General features: G+C 42.2%; 1 protein-coding gene across 1 annotated transcript; it reads right to left on the bottom strand.

Moving 5' to 3' along the window:
* Positions 1-4,975: 4,975 nt before the first annotated feature.
* MINAR1 (membrane integral NOTCH2 associated receptor 1) lies at positions 4,976-23,264 on the bottom strand. Its single transcript, XM_070762041.1, has 4 exons — positions 23,082-23,264; positions 14,355-16,695; positions 11,507-11,761; positions 4,976-5,837 (listed from the first exon to the last, which is right to left on the bottom strand). The coding sequence occupies exons 2-4, from the start codon at positions 16,641-16,643 to the stop codon at positions 5,640-5,642; spliced, it is 2,742 nt and encodes a 913-aa protein (XP_070618142.1). The 5' UTR covers positions 16,644-16,695; positions 23,082-23,264; the 3' UTR covers positions 4,976-5,639.
* Between the last annotated feature and the right edge of the window lie 128 nt (positions 23,265-23,392).

Raw genomic sequence — 23,392 nt, 5'->3', positions numbered from 1 at the left:
AATGGTTCACACAGGTATAAAAGAACTCAGATGGTGGTTATACTGGAATAAAAGAACAAGACACCTTTTTCAATTATGGTTGCACTGCCATAAAGGAATATTGGGGCTGCAGCTAGGGGCTGGAATACATGAACCATGAATTGGATGTTGGCATGCAGTCTGATTCATTTTATTCCATTGGGTTACCATTTCCATCTGCGTCTCTAAGAAGCGGTAGTAGATGACACTACAGTGGTACCTCTACTTACGAACTTAACTCATTCCGTGACCAGGTTCTTAAGTAGAAAAGTTTGTAAGAAGAAGCAATTTTTCCCATAGAAATCAATGCAAAAGCAAATAATGTGTGCGATTGGGGAAACCACAGGGAGGGTGGAGGCCCTGTTTCCTCCCAGGAGATTCCTAGAGAGGGCCCCATGGAGGCTTTTCCCCACCTTTTCTGGTCCTGTTTCCTCCCAGGAGATTCCTAGGGAGTCCCCACAGAGGCTTCTCCCTGTCTTTTCTGGTTACAGTTTTGGAGGCTCGGCTTTGTAAGTAGAAAATGGTTCTTAAGAAGAGGCAAATAAATCTTGAACACCCGGTTCTTATCTAGAAAAGTTCATAAGTAGAGGTGTTCTTAGGTAGAGGTACCACTGTATATGTATTATGACATTATGGTGCGAAGTAGATCTTTTGCAATAATGATATGGCTAACACACATGACATAATTTGAGCGGTTGGTTGATGATTCCATAATGCACGCAATGTCTTTATGGTTTCTATCACATCTCTTTCCTACCTGAACAATTAGCACAACCAGCAGGCTACAATGGTCCAAGTTGCTCCATTCTGAACCTGGCTGGCTCAGGGTTTCAGAGTGAACTAAAAGCTAGCTTTGCCTCAAATCCAAATTGAAACAATAGAACTTCTCATTCCTAACATAGCTGGGGTGGAGCAAGGAAACATTTGAGACCTAGGGAGTGAGTGAGTATAAACACCTTCTATTAACACACTGAAAGAAAGCAGTTGTATTGGCCAGATTTCCATGGATCCATAAACCAAGCAGGCTGAACTGGCAGTCACTTCAGAAGTTGTTTGGAATTAATCTTGGTTGGGCATCAAGTTTACAATCAACACAATTTTTTTTTGCAAAGAATCTAACAAGCTTCTCTCTGCAGATCCCAAAGTAAATTGTCTACTATGATGCACATTTTAAAAATAATAATAATAATAATCCAATTCATCTAAGAGATATGTATAAAGAATACAAAATACTCTAGTTGGCTCCCAAGGGGGTCATATTGCTAATCTAATCCTGGCCTGCATGTGCCTAACATTGCTTAACTTGGTGACTGGCTTAGCCCATTTTTGGGACTGACCTTAGCCAGTTTGGGTTAGCTGAACTTGGTTAGTGTCAAAACCCAAGTTTTGCTTTTGTTTTTTTAAAAAATGAAAATATGTTGGCTAGAAGAATGCAGGCACCACTACAATCCTATTGGTTCACATATCGAAAGGCACAAGATGTTTCTTAGAGGGATTCAAATAAACATGCTCAAAAATTGCACTGGAGAAGCACCACTTTATGCCCAGCTGCAGAAGACCTTGCCAACCTATGCCTAGCCAGGTGTTATACATATCTGAATCAGGGCTTAATATACCTATTGCCAAAAAACATGCCCCCCCAAAATTAGCTTTGCATAGAGGGACTTTTATGACAGATAATCTGCTCCTCTGTACCAATGTGCAAATTATAACTGTTGGCTTTCCATTGTGTATATCACAACGATGCTACAGGATCCAGTCTGGGTTGGTCATCAGAACCACAGGTTTTGTCTTCCAAACTTTTGGACTCATTTTTATTTATTTTATTTTATTTAGAGTTTAATGGTGAACCAATGGCACGGGTGCCACAGGTGTCACATGGAGCCATATCTGCTAGCACGCAAGCCGGTGCCCTAGCTCAGCTCCAACATGCATGGGTGTGCCAGAGGCTCTGGAGGGCATTTTTGGCTTCCAGAGAGCCTCCAGGAGGATGGGAAAGGGCATTTTTACCCTCCCCCAGCTCCAAGGAAGCCTTTGAGCTTGGGGAGGGCCCACCGGAAGTTGGAAAATAGGCCGTTTCTGGCCTCCAGAGGGCCTTTGGGAGGCAGGGAAAACTGTTTTTGCCCTCCCCAGGCATTGAATGATGGGTGTGGGCACTCGAGCATGCACGATAGAGCACGCCCACGTTCTTTCGGCACCCAAGGAAAAAAAGCTTCACCATCACTGCCCTATACCATCCTAGGCATATAGCAGTCCAGTCTCTTCTTGGAGATCTCCAGTGTTGGGGCATTCGCAACCTCTGCAGGCAGGCCATTCCACTGGTTGATCGCTCTCACCGTCAGAAAGTTCTTCCTTATTTCCAGGTTGAATCTCTCCTTGGTCAGCTTCCATCTGTTGCTCCTTGTCTGGCCCTCTGGTGCTTTGGAAAAGTGTCACTCCCCCTCATCACTGCAGCAGCCCCTCAAGTATTTGAAGACTGCTATCATGTTCCCACGGGCCTCCTCTTCGCTAGACTATCCACGCCCAGCTCCAGAATCCCAGCGACTGATTAGGTCCCAGAGTCGGCCTTCTCTGGATCCCATCGACTAAACAATGTCGTCTGGCGGGAACTAGGGGAAGAGCCCTCTGAAATCAACTCCCCCCTGATATTCGAATTGCCCCCACCCTCCTTGCCTTCCATAAGATGTTGAAGACCCATCTATACCGCCAAGCATGGGGGGATTGATTTCTCCCCTTACCTTTCCTGACTCAATATGAGATTGGTATGATTGTTTTAGAATAGTTAGGTTTTTTTTAAAATAATAATGGGGTTTTTAATATAGTTTATTATTTATATTTTATTGTATCTACTGTTGTTGTGAGCCACTCCAAGTCCTCAGAGAGGGGCGGCATACAAATCTAAAAAATATAAATAAATAAAAAAAATGATGATGATGATGGTGATGGAGCTCACCCTCAGGGAAGTTCTCTCTAGCAGAGTGATTGCTGCAGTGGTGGGTTGCTGCCAATTTGGACCAGTCTACCCGAACCTGTGATGGGAATTTGCCCCTACTCGCTGAATTGACAGCGATGGCTGGCTGTCCACACCCCCAAACCTTTCCTCTTGTCACTGCTTCTTAAAAGCAGTTGGGAAAAAACCCTCTGTGCCTGTATGTAGATGAGTGCATGAGTGAAGTACACTTCTGTTGCAACACAATCTGGTAGGGAAGGTAAGTGGAACCCAACCTTGGTGCACTGGTCTCTCTGCTAGAGAGAAACTCCTTGAGGATGGGCTGCAGCATAGCAATAGCATTTAGATTTATATAGCGCTACATAGTGCTTTAGAGCAGTGTTTCCCAACCTTGGCAACTTGAAGACATCTGGACTTCAACTCCCAGAATTCCCCAGCCAGCATTTGCTGGCTGGGGTATTCTGGGAGTTGAAGTCCAAATATCTTCAAGTTGCCAAGATTGGGAAACACTGCTTTAGAGTCCTCTCTAACTGGTTTACAGAGAGTCAGCATATTGCTCCCAACAATGAGCTTAGGACCTGATTACTACGGGACAGTCTCTAGCCTCAGGTATCCCATTGATCAGTTAGGGCCCACAGGGTCGGCCTTCTCCAGGTCCCGTCAGCCAGACCATCTCGGCTGGCGAGCCCTGGGGGAAGAGCCTTCTCTGTGGTTGCCCCAGCCCTCCGGAATCAACTCCCCATGGAGATCCATACTATTCCCACTCTGGTTACTTTGTGCCAGCCCCTACTATTGTCTGACTGCTGGAGATATGACAGAGCTGTATGAGATGGGTTGTCTGTGATATCTTTTAAGTCAAGGGTTTTTTTATAGTGATGTTTTATAGTGTTCTTTTATTCAATTTCGATTTCTTCCATTGTTATGTATTAATATATTGTAAGCCGCCCTGAATCTCAGAAGGGCGGCCTAGAAATCGAACCAATCAATCAATCAATCAATCAATCAATCAATCAATCTGGGTCCTCATTTTACCGACCTCAGAAAGATGGAAGGCTGAGTCAACCTTGAGCCTACTGAGATTCGATCTGCCAAACTGCTGGCAGCAGAAGTAGCTTGCCGTACTACACACTAACCGCTGTGCTCTTTTGAGCATGAGTCCAACTCAGAAGACAAAACCTCTGGGCCTGGTGACTGACCCAGACTGATCCTGTAACATTATCCCGAGAGACGTCTATGCGCCTTCACAATGGTGCTACTTTAACCGGCCTCTTTCCACATGTAAAAAGGAGCAAGGGTGGATTTTTCTAACATTTTCACTGTCTTGCTTGCCGTTCCAAGAATGCTTCAAAGCCAAGATGTGCTTCTTGGAAGCCATTCGATTTCGGATGGTCAAAGCAGGATTGAAAAAGGAAGACATTTAGGGACCATTTGTGGAGGTGATGAAAAAAAGGAAGCCAAAGGATTGCCGAGCGCATGCCAGGTTCTTTTGGAAATGTGACATTTATGCAAATGTTTCCCTTTCAGAAAGGGCATGTTCAACACAACCTTTTTTTTTTTGGTCTACAGCAGATGGCACTTGACCTCCACACCCTGGGATGATCTCAAAGGAACTTGTAGGGCGAGACCCGATTACAAACAGCCCTTATTAATTCCAAGGGTAAGAACACACCATCTCGCCAAGGTCACACGATCTGTTTTCGAAACTTAACCTAAAAAGGAACGCATTACAAAATGGGATAAAAATACATTCAGATAGCTTATACAGTGATACCTCTACTTAAGAACTTAATTCGTTCCGTGACCAGGTTCTTAAGTAGAAAAGTTTGTAAGAAGAAGCAATGTAAAAGCAAATAACGTTTGTGATTGGGGAAACCATAGGGAAGGTGGAGGCCCTGTTTCCTACCAGGAGATTCCTAGAGAGGCCCCATGGAGGCTTCTCCCCACCTTTTCCAGCCCTGTTTCCTCCCAGGGGATTCCTAGTGAGGCCCCACAGAGGCTTCTCTCCACCTTTTCCGGCCCTGTTTCCTCCCAGGAGATTCCTAGAGAGGCCCCAGGGAGGCTTCTCCCTGCCTTTTCCGGTTATAGTTTCGGAGGCTCAGGTTTGTAAGTGGAAAATGGTTCTTGAGAAGAGAGAAAAAAATCTTGAATACCCAGTTCTTATCTAGAAAAGTTTGTAAGTAGAGACGTTCTTAGGTAGAGGTACCACTGTATTTCATGAAATGCTAAGATTACTGTCTGGTAAATGTATATTGTACAAGAATTCATAGTCATCTATATATATAATTCAGTATAAAAGTACAGGAAGGAGGGAAAAAAACCACCACTTTTTGCTCTTCATCCATTTCCAGATACAGGGAGATATTTTTCTCTTGTCTTCAGAGGACGTGAAGAAAATCCCCTTGTAATAATTTAAGCCGAGACGCCTTTATGTCTGCTAGCCATGTTGCTGGTTTAAAAGGATGTTGTACTGTTTTTCCCCTTTAAAATAAATACATTAAAAAAACACCTAAAATTCTTTGCATGCTTGGTTGTTGGGATCGTCCGATGTATCCTTCCCAACTAGTAGGAACATTTTATTGATTTTTTTTTTTTGCCATATGGTTAAACATCAGTGGGATATCCAAAGTGAAGTCCTGTACAAGGCAAGTTGTCGATTCGACCATCGTGGGATTCACGATTTCATAGTACATATTGGAACCACAATGACCAAAATTACTGTACAGGCAGCTGCTGCAATTAGAGCAGATATTTTACAAACTTTTGCTCTTCGGAATTCAGCCTCCTTACGTTTTATTAACGAATCATACCCAGGTGTATATATATCTTCCATCCAATATTCTAAATTGTTGGGATTCAAAGATTCTTGCGTCTGAAATTAAAAAAAACAAACAAAAAGGGGAGGAGCATTAAAAAGATAGTTTCTCCATCTGTTAGATTTCCTCTTGTCTCTCCATAAATCATTCACAGCATACACATCATTAGCTGGCTGAGCAAAATATGCTAACTTCACAATCTGGATACATCTGATTCAGTATCCTAGGCTAGAATATAGTTTGCGTCAGAGATCTTCAAACTTGGCAACTTTAAGACTTGTGGACAACTCCCTGAATTAAGCTATGCTTGCTTGCTTGCTTAGTTAGTTAGTTTTTTTAAAAAATAATCTTTATTAAGTTTCTATATAAAAATAGAAAGAAAAGAAAAAAAATTAAACAAATAGAACATTCAAAGAAAAAAACAAAGACAAAAACATGATAAACAGACAAATGAACATATAAACTTAAACAACATGTAAAATGTGTTCAGTTTCAGTAGTGTTCTTTATATGCACATAGATATTTGCTTATCATCAATTATTATTTTATTTCACTATGTACATATATTTATTTATTATATAAAAGACATAATATTTCAACCATATTGTTGACTATCACTATCAAGCGACCTAATATTAGGTATTTGTATCTAGTGTAGGTTTGTCTTCTTTAGTTCTTTATATTATATTGTATTCATTTTGCATATTTGTGAGGAAGATATAGATTAGTTTTTAGGGGTTTGGTTTTCCATCGATTTATTGTGCAATGTTTCTATATTTTCATTTTATTTGGGTAAGCAAGGAAGGAGTGTCTAGTTTTGCTTTTCCTTCAATTTTTTAAAATGTATTTTTTCTGTTTGAGCCGTTTGTACCTATTTTCCCATATTTTGTAGAATTCAGATTTATCTTTTTCCTGTAATTCCAAAGTCATTTTGGTCATTTCTGATCAGTCAAGGACTTTAATTATAAAGCTTAAAGTTGTAGGGGCTGTTTCTATTTTCCAATTCTATACATATAGCAGTCTTGCTGCTCTTATAACATGATGGATTAAGTATTTATTATCTTCATTTTTAAATTTCTGTCTTGCAATACCTAGAAGGAAAAGTTCAGGTTTTAAGGCAATAATTAGTTAGTTAGTTAGTTTTTAAAGCCACTCATTTTCCAAGCAATTCTAACCAAGTAGGGTTAAAAGTATCAAATTGCAAAATAAGTATCAATAAAAACACATAGCACCAGAGACAATTAACTCCAAAAGTACAGATGTAGTTTAGGTAGCATCTTGGCTCAATGCCTGGGAGAAAATAGGACTTCAAAGCCCCCCTACAAAAGCAAAAATAATTTATTCTGCACAATGTTGTGTTTTGCTAATCAAAGGGCTGTTATAATTTTTTTAAAATCTTCAAAGTAAATGAAGATCTGTCTATCTTATTGCCCTCTATTTCCAGAGATTCCCAGCATATAATTCCCATAAAATAAAATTCAGTTATAATTAATCTGATTTACAATCATAGGCAGCACGAGCTTCTTGTATTTGTCCCCAATTTAAAACATTTGGTGCAATTTTAACTTTAAATATTAAAAGTTGCCTCTGCTTTTCCTTTTAAGATGCATCTATAGGAGGCACAATGTGCCTGTATTGTTTAATTTTCAACCCCAAATGGACAGAACTCTGTGAAAATCAAAAGCGGATGGTGGGTCACCACAGATCTGAAGCAGTGGTGGGATCCTCCCAGTTTGGAATGGTTCTATAGAACCGGTAGTAACTTGGTCACCTGGGTCGCTAGAACCGAGAGCAACCCAGGCCTGCCACGCCCCCGAGCTGCTTCTCTATAGCAGTTTTTTTGCTTCTGTGCATGCACAGAAGACTTTTTAAAAGTACTATGCATGTGCACATCTATGTGCAAAGCACACGCAATGCTCATCATTGAGCAAACCAGCAGGGGGAAAATACAGAACCCACCCCTGATTTGAAGGCTGTTGTGTGATTGTGATATTGATAGCATCATCATGGCGCAGTAATGGGGAGGGATGCAGTGGAGGTAATAGATTTATGCACTATTTATTGAATACTTAATAGTTTTTTATTGTCCTTCCTTCTCTAGTACTTTAGTATGATCCTTAATTACTTTTAAAATAGGAAATAATTAAATGGTATGTGTTTACCCAGAAACACTTTAATCATTATCTAGAACTGAGCTTTTATAGCAATTCAAGAAAATTGAGCTACTTGCCTAATCTGTTATCATACTGAACCTTGTGGGTTCAGTACAAAATCTTAAAATGTTCCTGTGCTCCTCAACAAATAATGCTGCCTATCCTTTGTCCTTTTTGTAACTATTTATATAATGGGACTTAATCAACTGAAAAAGAGTCCAAGCACCTATTTGAAAACTTACCTTGGATGGTAAGCCACTCCCATCCTGTCACATGACCTTTAAGTCACCTCTGGCCACTTTATTTATTCATTCATTCATTCATTCATTCATTTGATTTGTATGCAGCCCCTCTCCGTAGACTCGGGGCAGCTCACAACAATAATAACACAATGTATAACAAATCTAATAATTAAAAGTCACATGATTGTCAAGCCACTCCCACCTGGTCACATGGCCGGCAAGCCACTCCTAGCCAGTCAAATGACCATCAACCCACACCCACAAAATAACGCCCATAGTGTGGCGGTAAAAATTTTGGCAGCCCATCATGGAACATGGGCCAGTCCTGAGAGAAGGATGACAGGATGGAAAGGAGAACAATTATATTTGAAAGCTTTCTGATTTATTCAGAAGAAAATGAGCCGAGGTGGCGCAGTGGGTAGTGTGCAGTACTGCAGGCCACTAAAGCTGACTGCTAGATCTGGAGGTCAGTGGTTCAAATCTCATAACCGGCTCAAGGTTGTCTCAACCTTCCATCCTTCTGAGGTGGGTAAAATGAGGACCCGGATTGTGGGGGCAATAAGCTGGCTCAGTTTTCTAAAAGTGCTATTGCTAACCTGTTGTAAACCATCCTGAGTCTAAGGAGATGGGCGGCATAAAAAAAAAAATTGAAGAAAGAAAGAAAGGAAAGAAGGAAGGAAAGAAAGAAAGACAGAAAGAAAGAAAGAAAGAAGGAAAGAAAGAAAAAGAAAGAAAGAAAGGAAAGAAGGAAGGAAGGAAGGAAGGAAAGATAGAAAGAAAGAAAGAAAAAGAAAGAAAGAAAGAAAAAGGAAAGAAGGAAGGAAAGAAAGACAGACAGAAGAAAGAAAGAAAGAAAGGAAAGAAGGAAGGAAAGAAAGGAAGAAAGAAAGGAAAGAAGGAAGGAAAGAAAGACAGACAGACAGACAGAAAGAAAGAAAGAAAAAGAAAGAAAGAAAGAAAGAAAGGAAGGAAGGAAGAAAGGAAGGAAGGAAGAAAAAAGAAAGGAAGGAAGGAAGAAAGAAAGGAAAGAAAAGAAAAACTCAAGCTGGCTCTGGCACCATAGAGATAGGTAGCTCTACCATGACAGTTCCTTTGACTCTCCTGCCCCCAAATTTACCAAGGCGGACAGACAGGTTCCTTCTGAAGCTGCAAACTCGCGCTCCCTTTGTTTCAAGGCTGCTTTGCTTTTAATTTGGCAGCCTTGCTTGCTAAAAACAGCGGACAAGATGCCCTCGAGTCAAATCAGAGCAACACCTTGTGACTGAACCTTTCCACCGCTTCAGTCTGTTGGGGCTTCCAAGTGGCTGATTAATTCCGAATCCTGACACCTGAGCAACAGAAGCCGCGAGAAGCATCTGGTCTATAGGGAGATCAGAAGGAAGATAACCACAGTTTTGAAAAAATAAAATAAAATAATCCCCTCTGGAATTTGAGATGACAGCAAACCGGTACACAACTAGCAAGCGACCAAATGCAATCCAGTTTCCTGAGCTGTAGGTGGTAGCTGTGGGGCCAAAGCCATTGTTTGCTTTGGAGACTTTGGCTTCCTTCATATTATGCATGTTTTGGTCCTGTGGGAATTTGAGGGGGAGGGGTGGCAGCATGAGGGAAGGAGAAATGTAGCTATAAACAAATTCCTTTTGGATTCTCAAGGTCCAGAATGCAAAAAAAAGCATAATGGCATCGGACCAGAAAACCTCCAGGACCACCTTCTGCCGCACGAATCCCAGTGACCGGTTAGGTCCCACAGAGTTGGCCTTCTCCGGGTCCCGTCGACCAAACAATGTCGGCTGGTGGAACCCAGGGGAAGAGCCTTCTCTGTGGTGGCCCCGACCCTCTGGAATCCCCCCAGAGATTCGAATTGCCCCCACCCTCCCCATCTTCCGCAAGATGTCATTGTCATTGCAAAACAGAAGTTTGGAAAATGCACTTCCGGTTTGCCGTTGTGCTGTTTTTGGCTTCCCTGAACCCTCCAGAGTGCAATAAACAGCACAACGGCAAACCGTTGTTGCTTGTATCCTTAAGATTTCTATTAATATTGATTGTTTCCTGACTGTTTACTTGACCCCTATGACAATCTTTAAGTGTTGTATCTCATGATTCTCGACAAATGTATCTTTTCTTTTGTGTACACTGGGAGCATCTGCACCAAGACAAATTCCTTGTGTGTCCAATCACACTTGGCCTATAAAGAATTCTATTCTACTCTACTCTACTCTACTCTACTCTACTCTACTCTACTCTACTCTATTCTATGTGACCAGTGACACCTAGGAGGGGGGAGTTTTATTCTTTTAATTAGGAGAAAACTGTGGGAACTGTCAGAGATGGTTTTCACTGGCTATGCCGATTTGATGTATTCAATAAACATCCTTTGAGCAGGATGCCAAAAATTTTGAGATGGGCTGCCCAAAATTTTACTGCCACACTGTAGGTGTGGCTTGTTTTGTGGGTGTGGCTTGATGGCCATGTGACCAGGTAGGAGTGGGTTGCCGTCCTTGTGGCCAGGTGGGAGTGGCTTGACAATCATGTGACTGGGGTGGCTTAAAGGTTATGTGACTGGGTGGGTGTGGCTTACTGACCAAGATAAGTTTTCAAGTAGGTGCTTGGACTCTGAAAAGTTGATTAAGTTACATTATTTGAATAGCCACAAAAATGACAAATGATAGACAGCATTATTTGTTGAGGAGCCCAGTAACATTTTAAGGTTTTATACTGAACCCACAAAGTTCAGTATGAGAACAGATTAGGCAAGTAGCTCAATTTTCTTGAATTGCTATAAAAGTTCAATTCTAGATAATGATTAAAGCATTTCTGGGTATAAACATACCATTTAATTATTTCCTATTTTAAAAGTAATTAAGGATCATACTAAAGTATTAGAGAAGGAAGGACAATAAAAACTATTATGCATTCAATAAATAGTGCATAGACTTAGTATAAAACTTCAGTTCTAGATAATGTTTAAAATGATTAAAGCGTTTATGGGTCAAAGCAGACTATTTAATTATTTCCTATTTTAAAATTAATTGAGGATCATACTAACGTACTAGAAAAGGAAGAACAATAAAAAACTATTAAGTATTCAATAAATTGTGCATAAAGTTAGTATAAAACTTCAGTTCTAGATAGGAATTGACCTGCCTTGGAGTTCTGCTTTCAATGGGTGCATTGCTTGGAATATAGATACCCCCATCCCAGGATGCAGGCAGCACACCGCCTCTGGTCCATGGAAAAATCTTTCTCCATAGAATTGGTCCCTGGTGCCCAAAAAAGTTGGGGACCGCTAGGCAGGAGCAGATCCCCAAGAAGAGGGAAGAATTGTCTCACCTGTAGATCCAAAGAAGCCAGCTTCCCTTTCTCTCCCGAATTCCTTGTGTATTCCTCAACGGTCCACGAAGGCTGGACCCTCTTCACTTCCGCCAGTTCCGTCAGGCGCATGTCTGTGTAGAGAGGGTTGGTCTTCATATGGGATTTGAGTGATGCTGGATAAGGGTGAGGGCTAAAGACTTGCTCTATCAGGAAACCGTCTTTGGGTGGTTTGGAATGGCGGTACGGCTGAGGGATTTCGTACTGCCGATCGGCCTGCAACAAGGTGTGAGAGTTGGGTGGGTATCCTCAGAAGGCCTGAAAGTGGGTTTCTGATCAGACAACAACGGAAAACAGGCATGCATGCTGGTTCTAAAGTGGTTTAGCATTAAGGGTTTGCTGTGGCCGAGGAGATCTCGCGTGCACTTTCACACTCTTTCACACGCCCATTTATGCCCAAAGAATTTGGCATCAGGCTGCAAAAAGGAAACTCTGAGTTCCAATTGTCCTTTATGCACAAACCCAGCTGGGTGACCTTTCACCAGACTTTCTCAGACCTAGGAAGGAGACAGTGGCAAACCAATTCCAAAATGTTGCCAAGGAAACTACAGTGTCTAGTCCAGGTAGCTGCCAGGAGTCAAGACCGGCAAACATATACCAAAATTCAATCCAACCTATCATTGTTTTAAATGTTTGCTTCATTAAACAAACAATAGTGATAATGATGATGATGATAAATAATACTATGTATTAATGTTTTTAAATTGATTTAACCTCTACTATTAGATTTGTAATGTATTGTATCACTATTATGTTGTGAGCCGCCCCGAGTCTTCGGAGAGGGGCGACATACAAATCTAATAAACTATAACTAAACTATAACTATAACTAAACGATAACGATAATGATAATGATAACTATAATAGTAGTAGTAGTGGTAGTAGTAGTAATAATAATAATAATAATAATAATAATAAATTTTAAAACTTGGTTGATATCTAGGATGCTGGCAGCAACCTGTATCAACCATTTGTGGTTGATACAACCACAACAAATGATAAAAATGTTATTTGTGACATTTTTTAAATGTTCAGTTGGTGGAGTGTTATGTTTAATGAATAAAAGAGATAACAACAACAATAACAATAAAAGGAGTACTGTAAACCTTAAAGAGGATGTAGAAAGGGGAGGGGGGAAGAGAAGGAGGGAAAGGAAGGAGGAAGAAGAAGAGAAAGAAGGTAGAGGGAAGACAGGGAGATAGAGGGAGGGGAGCGTAAAGAAATGAAGAATAAGAGATGGATGAATAGAAATAATAGAGGCAAAGTTGAATTAAGAATGATTGGTAGAAATGTATAATTTCTTTTTCAGTTGAATCACCCTGGAATTCCCAAATATGGGAGGAAGCATCCTGCTTTCCTTTTGCCTCTTGGCCCCACTAGGGAGCAAGGCAAGCCTATAGCTTAGAGGTTAATATCCTGCCTTGCAGGCAGAAGTCTACTGGTTCAAATCCCAGCAAGGGTGTGTCTAACTGAAGGGAGCAAAAGAGATAAAAATAGATCAATACTAGTCTCCCTTCTTTTTCATTTATCAGCAAAATATGTTACAAATGTATAATTGTATATATTATTGATATATTCTAAAGCAGTGTTTCCCAACCTTGGCAACTTGAAGATATCTGGACTTCAACTCCCAGAATTCCTCAGCCAGCATTTGCTGGCTGGGGAATTCTGGGAGTTGAAATCCAAATATCTTCAAGTTGCCAAGGTTGGGAAACACTGTTCTAAAGTATATGCATTGATATGTGTATCAAAAGTGTGGAGAAAAAAAATAGTTTAAAATAAAATAAAATAAAATAAAATAAAATAAAATAAAAGGAGTACCCCCATTATCTAGAAAAGTGTTGGAGACCTGTTGCTGGGGGCAGGGGGAGTGAGCTCTCATCACACACTCCAGCTCCTACCAAGCCAACAGTTCAAAAGTGGGCAACCACAAGTAGATAAACGGGCACAATTTTGGTAGGCATCTTCATGGAGACGTGAAAAGAGCCCCCAATTGGACATTGCTTATATCATTGACAAATCCTTTTCACCTCTTTGTTGCTTCAGACATGGGAGTGTTAGTATTAGGGGCCTATGAGACCATCACAACTATATCTCTGTGCAAAAACATGAACATATTACTAGAAACATAGAAGATTGACGGCAGAAAAAGACCTCATGGTCCATCTAGTCTGCCCTTATACTACTTCCTGTATTTTATCGTAGGATGGATATATGTTTATCCCAGGCATGTTTAAATTCAGTTCCTGTGGATTTACCAACCACATCTGCTGGAAGTTTGTTCCAAGCATCTACTACTCTTTCAGTCAAATAATATTTTCTCACGTTGTTTCTGATTTCCCCCCCCCCAACTAACCTCAGATTGTGCCCCCTTATTCTTCTGTTCATTTTCCTATTAGAAACACTTCCCTATTTAACCTTTTAACATATTTAAATGTTTTGATCATGTCCCCCCCTTTTCCTTCTGTCCTCCAGACTATACAGATGGAATTCATGAAGTCTTTCCTGATACGTTTTATGCTTAAGACCTTCCACCATTCTTGTAGCCCGTCTTTGGACCCGTTCAATTTTATCCATCTCTTTTTGTAGGTGAGGTCTCCAGAACTGAACACAGTATTCCAAATGGGGTCTCACCAAAGCTCTATATAGCAGGATCACAATCTCCCTCTTCCTGCTTGTTATACCTTTAGCTATGCAGCCAACCATTCTACTCACTTTCCCTACTGCCTGACTGCACTGTTCACCCATTTTGAGAAATCACTGATTCAATTATTGATTGAAATTGGGAGGGGGCAAAAAAAAGGAATTACCTCTTTGGATTTCCGGTGCCAATCTTTGTTTTCATTCCCACTTCGGTCTTTCATCTCTTCCTCTGTGATGCCAGCTTGGCTGGTATAGGTGATGGCACGCCAGTCTCTAGGAGAGTTGGAAATGCTTGCAATCTTGGATTCGGTGGCGCTGTTCTCCTCGGTTAACGATCGCGAGGATCTCCTGGTAAACAAGCTTTTTTTCAAGGCTTTGACCCGAAGGCTTTCGCTGTTGCTGCCGCTGGCATCGGAGCAGCACCAGTCGGGGTTATTCTCCAGTTTGCCCCCGTGTGACGAATTGTGACATGAAAACATCCTGGGGGAGGTGCTGTCTTCTGATGGAATCTCACTGGTCAAGGAATTAAGGTCAAGCTGGACACTCACATTCTCTGGCTGCTGGATCTTTTGGTCCAACTTGTTTAGCTTCCCCAGGACCTGAGAAATTTCATCCCTGACACCCGAGAGGGATTCCAGCTTCTTTTCGATTTCTCCAATCCTTAGGACCAGTTTGCAGACACTGGTTTTCAGCTCATCATCTGGGCTGCTGATCTCCAACCGGGGTGCTTTGTCTAGGTTGCCGCCAACGATTCCGTTGGACATTTTGGCTAAATGGTGCTCGGGGGAGCTTTCGCAGTCAGATTTGTGGATCTGAGAAAGGGAGCCTGTGCTGTTATAGCAAGAAGATTGGATCACCCCCGTAGATCCAGAGACGCTCATATCATCCAGAAATCTGAAAATATCACTAATGTCATCACTGACGATTTCCGAGTCATCGTCAGATTGCTTCAACGAGTGTCTCTCGCCATACTTATTTTGGTTGGGGTGGGCCATCTCCTTGAACTTTTTCTGTTCCAGCCCTTGCCGGTCTGTCTGGGTCCCAACACTGCTAGTTTTATCGATGCTTTGAAGCTGGACGGCGCTGCAATTAATACTTTTGTCTTTAAATTTTTTAATGGGCTCGTGCTTGTCGACTTCTAAGATGGAGGGGATGTCTTTGGATTTATGCCCATTTGATTTGACCCCGTAATTGGGCTGCATCATGGACTGCTGTTCTTTAGAGCTAAGATATTGTTGATGCCTTTCAGAAGCAGAGAAATTGGCCGGCTGGCTCTTTGAGCTTTGATATTGCATCTTCTCTTCTGGATGTTTCCTGTTAAAAAAGGACCTTTCGAAATCAGGCACTTCCTCTGTGTTCAAACTCCAACTCTTGACCGGCCAAGGAGTTGATTTGCTTGGTTTCCCCAACCATCGTTTTGTCTCTTGAGGCCCAAGAACAGTTGTTGGGCCAAAATACGTAGACGCTTGGAGATCATCTAAGCTTTCGTGCTTGGCACGTCTCTTCTCCGGAACAGGAGAATAAATTGGGTTCAGATACTGGTTACTGTAAGGTATTTCAAAGCTGTGGTTGAAGAAGGTCTGCTTGGAGGTTTCTTTTTGGCTGGGGGGTTCCCCGAGCTCATCGTCGACTTTGCCCGGCGGCGACATCAAGCTGGGCGAAATGGTGATGAGGTTATGGAAGTCTTCCTTGAAGATGTTGCGCTTCTGCAGGCACGACTGCATCAAAAAGGGCTCGTCGCCGGGCATGAACGATTCCTTTAGGCTCGAGCTGGGAGGCAGCGATTCCTGGTCTGAGATGGAGTCCGTTTCAATGTTCATGGGGAAGTAAGTGCTCTGCATTTCACAGGGGGGAGAATTGGCAATGGTGTAGGTGGCCAGAGCTTGCAACCGATCGAGGGAAGCTGTTCGGCCTTTGGCGTCGTTATTCACCTCCAGCAAAATATTCATCTCCGAATTGGGTACAAACGGAGGGCAGTCTTTGCAATCCCCCTTTCTACATTTGGAAGACCTCTTGCTGGAATAAGCCCGGCTGAATTCTCCGTCTTGCAACTCGCAGTTATCCACGCAGTTGCACACCTCGTTGTCCGATCGGCAGGAGTCCAGCGACTCTTTTTTCCTCATTTTCTCGCGGGCGGTGGGCAGCTTCTCCTTCGCCATGCCCCCGTTCATCTGTATGAGGTTGAAGATGGTCACAATGTCAGCAGCGACCATGATCTTCTTGGACTGCTGGTTGTTGACGTTGCATCGCATTTTGTCCTTGAACAAGGTGGCTGGGAAATTGGGATCCAGGCAGGCCGTATAGAAAAGCATGCTCCTTAGCTTGGCCAGCTGGGACAAGTCAAACCGAGCACATAAGGATTTGCAAAGGTCCTGATAGGAGATGGAGTTCTGCTTCGTATCCAGTTCCTCCAAGATGTTCACCAGGAACACAGAAGCCTCCTGGTGGGCCTCCATGGTAGGTAGGAAACCCTGCAGTTCACCTGGAATGTTTGGCTCCGGTCCTAGACTAATTGATAAAACAAAACAAAACGAAAATGTAGTTATCACAAGCCATTGCGTCTCAATGATCTACTACTGGCTGACGAAGAGAGGGTGTTGCAGGTTGTAAGAAAACTACAGCACCTTTTCCAAACTATTCAAAGTTTGTCTTTTAGCATGAAGGGGTTAGAAACATAGAAGATTGATGGCAGAAAAAGTCCTCATGGTCCATCTAGTCTGCCCTTATACTATTTCCTGTATATTATCTTAGGATGGATATATGTTTATCCCAGGCATGTTTAAATTCAGTTACTGTGGATTTCCCAACCACATCTGCTGAAGTTTGTTCCAAACATCTACTACTCTTTCAGCAAAATAACATTTTATCACGTTCTGATCTTTCCCCTTAAAAGGGTAGGACTTGTGGGAGACCTCTTCATAGGCGTTATCGTTTGCAGTTTAACAGGAACTGTCCCTAAACTGACATTTTGTATCTTTGGACAAACAAACCCAGTTTTTGGACACTTGTGTTTGGAAAAACTGTAGCTCTGGATACAACAGAGGGAGTACTTTTCCTGCAGCCCATTTTGGAGGCATTCTTGACAAACCATGGGGGGTTTTGAGACATTTATTGCCGGCTTGGCCATTAACCCTGACCTTTAGATCATAACCAAACATTCTTGTGCTGTCATTGTGGTTCTCAGCTAATTTGTACAGCAATATATTTTGTGTTTCCAGCCTGTCTGTGTGTTTTTGTCTTGCCTTGCCTGGGCCTGTCAGGCAGAACATTCTTCACTCAAGGTCATCTTAATGGCAACCTTTTCCAAGTGGTAGGGGTCAACTGAAGGATCTGCTTTCTGACAACTCGAACTTTTGTTAGTAGACACAATCTAACAATCTATTATAGTAGCCATTTTGTGAGTGTTTTCTCTCTCTATCAAATTACTTCTAATCTCTTATTGGACCGGGCTATACATTTATGTAAATTTGTGTACATTTATTAATCCTTCATTTCAACCCTCTGAATATGTCCTATTGATTAGGTCTCAGATTCCCCACCAGGAAATAATAAATAAAACACGTTTGCAATCATAAAAGGGTTTCAAAAATCCAGACCACTAGATGGTAGACAAGAGACACAGAAAGCCAGCTCTTTGCTGCCACCTGGGAGCCGTATCAATTTAGGCAGCCCAGATATGGTAACCCTACCATAGGGTTAAACATTAATTGCATTTTACTTGGCAAGGTTATAATTCAGAATGGAAATAATTTGCTTGCAGTAACCCTTTGAAAGAGGCAAATAAATAAAAACAAATACAGTGGTACCTCTACTTATTAACGTAATTCATTCCGTGACCAGGTTCTTAAGTAGAAAAGTTTGTAAGAAGAAGCAATTTTTCCCATAGGAATTAATGTAAAAGCAAATAATGTGTGTGATTGGGAAAACTACAGGGAGGGTGGAGGACCTGTTTCCTCCCAGGAGATTCTCCCCACCTTTTCCGGCTCTGTGTCCTCTCAGGAGATTCCTAGAGAGGCCCCACAGAGGCTTCTCCCCACCTTTTCCGGTTTCAGTTTCAGAGGCTCAGGTTTGTAAGTGGAAAATGGTTCTTGAAAAGAGACAAAAAAATCATGAACACCTGGTTCTTATCTAGAAAAGTTTGTAAGTAGAGGCATTCTTAGGTAGAGGTACCACTATAATAAATAAAACAAGTTTGCAATCATAAAAGAACTTCAGAAATCCAGACCACTAGATGGTAGACAAGAGACACAGAAAGCCAGCTCTTTGCTGCCACCTAGGAGCCGTCTCAATTTAGGCAGCCCAGATATGGTAACCCTGCCTTAGGGTTAAACATTAATCGCATGTTACTTTGCAAGATTATAATTCAGAATGAAATTAATTTGCTTGCAATTGAAAGAGAAAGAAATAAAAACAAATATCTAACTCACTTTCCAAAACAGACCCAGCTATATTTTGGTCAATGTGCATTATCGTCCTCCAATTACAGAATTAAAGATTAATTGAAACAATTGCAGAATTGCAAAGTATAAAACAGGACACGGAAGAGAGACATAGCCCCTAAAAAAACATTTGTTATCAATTCGATCCAAACTTGTTGGGACAGTCATGTTTCAAACCTGTTCTCACAAGGCTACGCATTCCCCACTCTGAGAGTAAGCCTTGAACTCAGTGAGCCTTACTCCTATAAAATTACCCACTGTCATATATGTGAAAAAAGTAACTTGATCACATGTAAACAAAACCGCCAGGTTTTGCTACTGAATTTGTCAAAGGAGAAGTCCCAGTTTTCCTAGATCCATCATTTATGTAATTTACTATCAGTATGACTACTACCAATGCTACAATTCAGCACCTTATGCTTTCAAACACTTTATCCTATTCAATGTTATAAATTAGATTCTAGATTTTTGACTAAGGTTTTTTTTTTGTTTTTAAACCTTCCCGGACAGGGGTGGGAAGAAGAATAGCTCCCTATGCATCCTTATTGGACATGATTGAAACTGTATTTGTTGTCATGGTTGGGGTTACAACAGGGCAAAGATTAGTGGTGCAGTTCTTAACATGCTTGCTAAGAAACAATGCCCATAACACACACGCGCGCGCACACACACCAAAGATACACAGGATTCAACTGAGGAAGCTAAATATGAATTCTTTTGCGGGCCAGCCCATGCTATGCCCAATCCATTCCTTCTAGAAATACAGGTACACAGGGAAAGAAAACACACACACCAATATATGCAGTATAAGGAAGACTCTGCCATTCTAACTGTACCATTCCGCCTCACTGTTTACATCCCCCTCCTCACCACTGCAACCAATGTAGATCTTTTAGCTAAGTACACTGAACGCTCTGTTGCTGTCACCACACATGTAGAGGAGTCACTCACATTAGCCTTTTAAGTAATAACAAGAAATAAACCCCTCTGTCCTTCCCCCAACCTCCCTAAAGCAGTGAAACTGGCTTATATGTCCTGGCTCAAAATTGTTGCATGAAAACTGATGCGAACAATCAAGCAAGCTCATTCCTAGAATGGGACAGAAATCCTGTTCGCAGATAAACATGCTTTGCTTTGCTTGGCTGGGCTGGAGATGGAGGAAGGAGAAAGAATATACATACATACATACATACATACATACATACATACATACATACATACATACATACCGTCTGTCTGTCTGTCTGTCCATCTGCCTGTCTGTCTCTCTCTTTTCTCTCTCTCTCTCCCTACCTACCCAATTACTTACCAACCTAACATCTATCTATCTATCTATCTACCTACCTACCTACCTACCTATGTATCATCCAGCTATCTATCTACTTACCTACCTACCTATCATCTATCTATCTACCTATATCTATCTACCTACCTACCTTCCATCCATCCATCTACCTACCTACCTATTATCTATCTATCTATCTATCTATCTATCTATCTATCTATCTATCTATCTATCTATCCATTTATCTATCTATCTACTTACCTACCTATCATCCATCTATCTACCTACCTACCTATTATCTATCTACTTACCTACCTACCTATCAGCTATCTATCTACCTACATCTATCTATCTATCTATCTATCTATCTATCTATCTACCTACCTACCTACCTACCTTCCATCCATCCTTCCATCCTTCCATCCTTCCATCCATCCATCCATCCATCCATCCATCCATCCATCCATCCATCCATCCATCCATCCATCTATCTATCTATCATCTGTCTGCCTTGTCAATACAATTCAGATTAACATGTAGATCAACCAGAAAACAGACGTTTTCTTGGGGGTGGGTGGATAGGGAATGTTGTACAGTACCCAAACTGGTTTTTCTAAGGCTCCTCCTCTTTTTCCTCCTCTCATCTTACAGGATGGGAGTGGAAAGAAACTGGAGTTTTGGTTCCTACCAGTATGTTTCACAAAGATGCAAATACTTGGTTGTTATTGTGGTGGGGTGGTTTTTTTTTTGAAACTCTACATTTCTGTAAATCCCAGGGGCAGGTATATAAGATCTTCCGCTTGCAGCAGTCTCAATGTGTTTTTTATTCACTCTTCTCAAGCCGTTGGGGAAACAGAAGGGAGGGGGCCCCCAACATAATTTGCTAAGGGCTTACTCATCAGCTCAAGTCAAGCATTTAATGCAGGCCTGCAATTCCCTGCATTTTGGGGTGGGAGGGGGGCGGGGAAAGAACCCTTAGGAAGCAATCTTGGCACTGGCATCATGTCTTCTCCAAGCAACAGCACAAATCCAAAAGTTGATTCATGGAAGGGATGTGGTGAGAGGAATGGGGGCAGAAGTTGCTCCTTTAGTTTGGAACGCGTGGCTAGCAAACTTAATCTAGACCTAACTTTACAGAAGGGAAAAATTAGGCCAGGTTAACAGGCCCGGCCACACACCAGTTTGCACAAATCTAGGATATCGAACTTCCAAGGAGCTTTTTCCACTTTAGACCCTATTGGCTCATCTCTGAGTTTCAGCCAAGTTTCAAAGACATTCATAGCCGGCCATCATCATAGAAGAAACATAGAAAGATAGAAGATTGATGGCAGAAAAAGACCTCATGGTCCATCTAGTCTGCCCTTATACTATTTCCTGTATTTTATCTTAGGATGGATATATGTTTATCCCAGGCATGTTTCAATTCAGTTACTGTGGATTTACCAACCACGTCAGCTGGAAGTTTGTTCCAAGCATCTACTACTCTTCCAGTTAAATAATATTTTCTCACGTTGCTTCTGATCTTTCCCCCAACTAACCTCAGATTGTGCCCCCTTGTTCTTGTGTTCACTTTCCTATTAAAAACACTTCCCTCCTGGACCTTATTTAACCCTTTCACATATTTAAATGTTTCGATCATGCCCCCCCCCACCCCTTTCCCTTCCATCCTCCAGACTATGCAGATTGAGTTCATGAAGTCTTTCCTGATAAGTTTTATGCTTAAGACCTTCCACCATTTTTGTAGCCCGTCTTTGGACCCATTCAATTTTATCAATATCACAACACTTCCCTTTGCCGATCACCACATTCCCGGAACACCTTGGGTAATCATGATTATGCAACCAGAGCATCAGGTAAGTAGGGGCGAAGAAGGGAAAAAAAATATTGGGTGGGAAGGAGGAACCCAAAATGATAAGGACCAACCCAAAAGAGAGAGAGGAAGAGAGAGCATGCAAATTTATGACTGCAGCACATATGCTCGCAACTATCCATCCAAGATCAACGGGCAGAGCAGAGCTGGGAGGAGAACCAAGCACAGCTTTGCAACAGAAAGGTTTGTAGGTCCTCCCGCTATTAAAAACATGCCCACCTTGTGGTTAATAAAAAAAATGGAGGACCTTTAGCAGGGAACGAATACAAAAGAAGTCCAAGAGCCCTTTGGATGCCAAAGATCCACTTCTCCCTCTGAGCTATGGATGGGGGGCTCTGCTTTCGAAGGGCAAAACAAAAGCTGAGGATTCTGTCCTGGGCATTTTATTTCCGCACAGTTTCTTTGAAAGAAATTCTGAATTGTCTCTCTCTGCGAGATTGTCTCTCCGCTTCTGTCTTTTCCAAATATTAGGAGCTACCTACACATCACACACACACACAGCTCTCTATTGTGCTAAGAAGAAGAAAAAGCAAAGAAACAGCAGGCTATAAGCAGTTTTGCTCCTCTGTGCCACCAATTCATCACTGTTCCCCACGGGGGCTAAGAGAGTACAAGCAGTGGACCCAAAGCCCTCTTCTTCCTTGCAATCAATTTGTTCTATCCAATGTGCCTCTCTCTCTCTCCCTCCCTCCCTCCCCTCAAGGAAACAAGGCAAAAAAGGTGGAAGCTAAATTCAGTGCTACTGGATGGTAAAAAATCTAGGGGAAGGGGCTAGAGGCAAGATAGGACTCCCCCCTCTCCTACTTCTCCCTCTCTCTCTCTCCCCCTCACCTCTCTCTCTCTCTCTCTCTCTCTCTCTCACACACACACACAGAGTTTCATTCATATAAAATCAGGCTGGTTCCTGCACCACGTTGCTGTTGCCCAAAATATTTGTCTATGTTTTGGAGAAATCCAGAGAGAGTGGCTAGGCTGGAGAACTGGGAGAGGAAGCAAAAAACACTGCCCAGAATCCATACTTTGCTAGGACAAACCTGGGCAGCCCCCTCCCCCCTCTCACACGCACACAAACACAGAAAGCATTCCCCAAATTCTTCCAACTCCTTAAGTTGGGGTGGTTTTATTCCTAGAAAGATATGCCTCGTTCCCCTGGCTTTCTTTTCCTCTTTCTTTACCCAAGATTTTTCAGGGGAGGAACAGAGAGAGAGAGTCGGTCCCTAGACGCCTTGGGTGGAAAAGCCAAGGCGGATCGCCCCCCCCCCCCCCGATCCTAAGCCCATCCCGCCCCGGTCCCTCTTACCTCCAACTTTCCTTGGAAAGGAGAAGGGAGGGAAAACGAAGAGCGCCCGCGGAGCTGAGGTTGGTGGATTGTTGTTGTTGTTGAGTGTGTGTGTGTGTGTGTGTTTCCCCCCCCTCCGTTTTGCGGACTCCTTTTCGGCTTCCTCTTGATCCCTCACGTCAGGCTCTTCTCCCGCCGCTGCTTATCCTGAAACCGAGACTTTGCCAGCAAGAAGAAGAGAACGCAGAAGAACAAGATCTCCCCGTACGGTCTCCCCATGGCGCCAAGATTTGATTTGCAAGAAAAAGGAGAGGAGGAGGAAGAGGAGGAGG

This window comes from Erythrolamprus reginae, chromosome 10, assembly GCF_031021105.1.
Source record: "Erythrolamprus reginae isolate rEryReg1 chromosome 10, rEryReg1.hap1, whole genome shotgun sequence".
Taxonomy (NCBI): domain Eukaryota; kingdom Metazoa; phylum Chordata; class Lepidosauria; order Squamata; family Dipsadidae; genus Erythrolamprus; species Erythrolamprus reginae.
This window is presented reverse-complemented; position numbering and strand designations above follow the sequence as displayed.

Bases quoted from the DNA above. Each gene is read 5' to 3' on its own strand.
- MINAR1 (XM_070762041.1), bottom strand. From the start codon at position 16,643: ATGGAGGCCCACCAGGAGGCTTCTGTGTTCCTGGTGAACATCTTGGAG. The intron at 11,762-14,354 runs GTAATTCCTTTT...ACCTTGTTGCAG, and splicing joins GGCACCGGAAATCCAAAGAG to GCCGATCGGCAGTACGAAAT. The intron at 5,838-11,506 runs GTGAGACAATTC...TTTTAATTTCAG, and splicing joins TGGCTTCTTTGGATCTACAG to ACGCAAGAATCTTTGAATCC.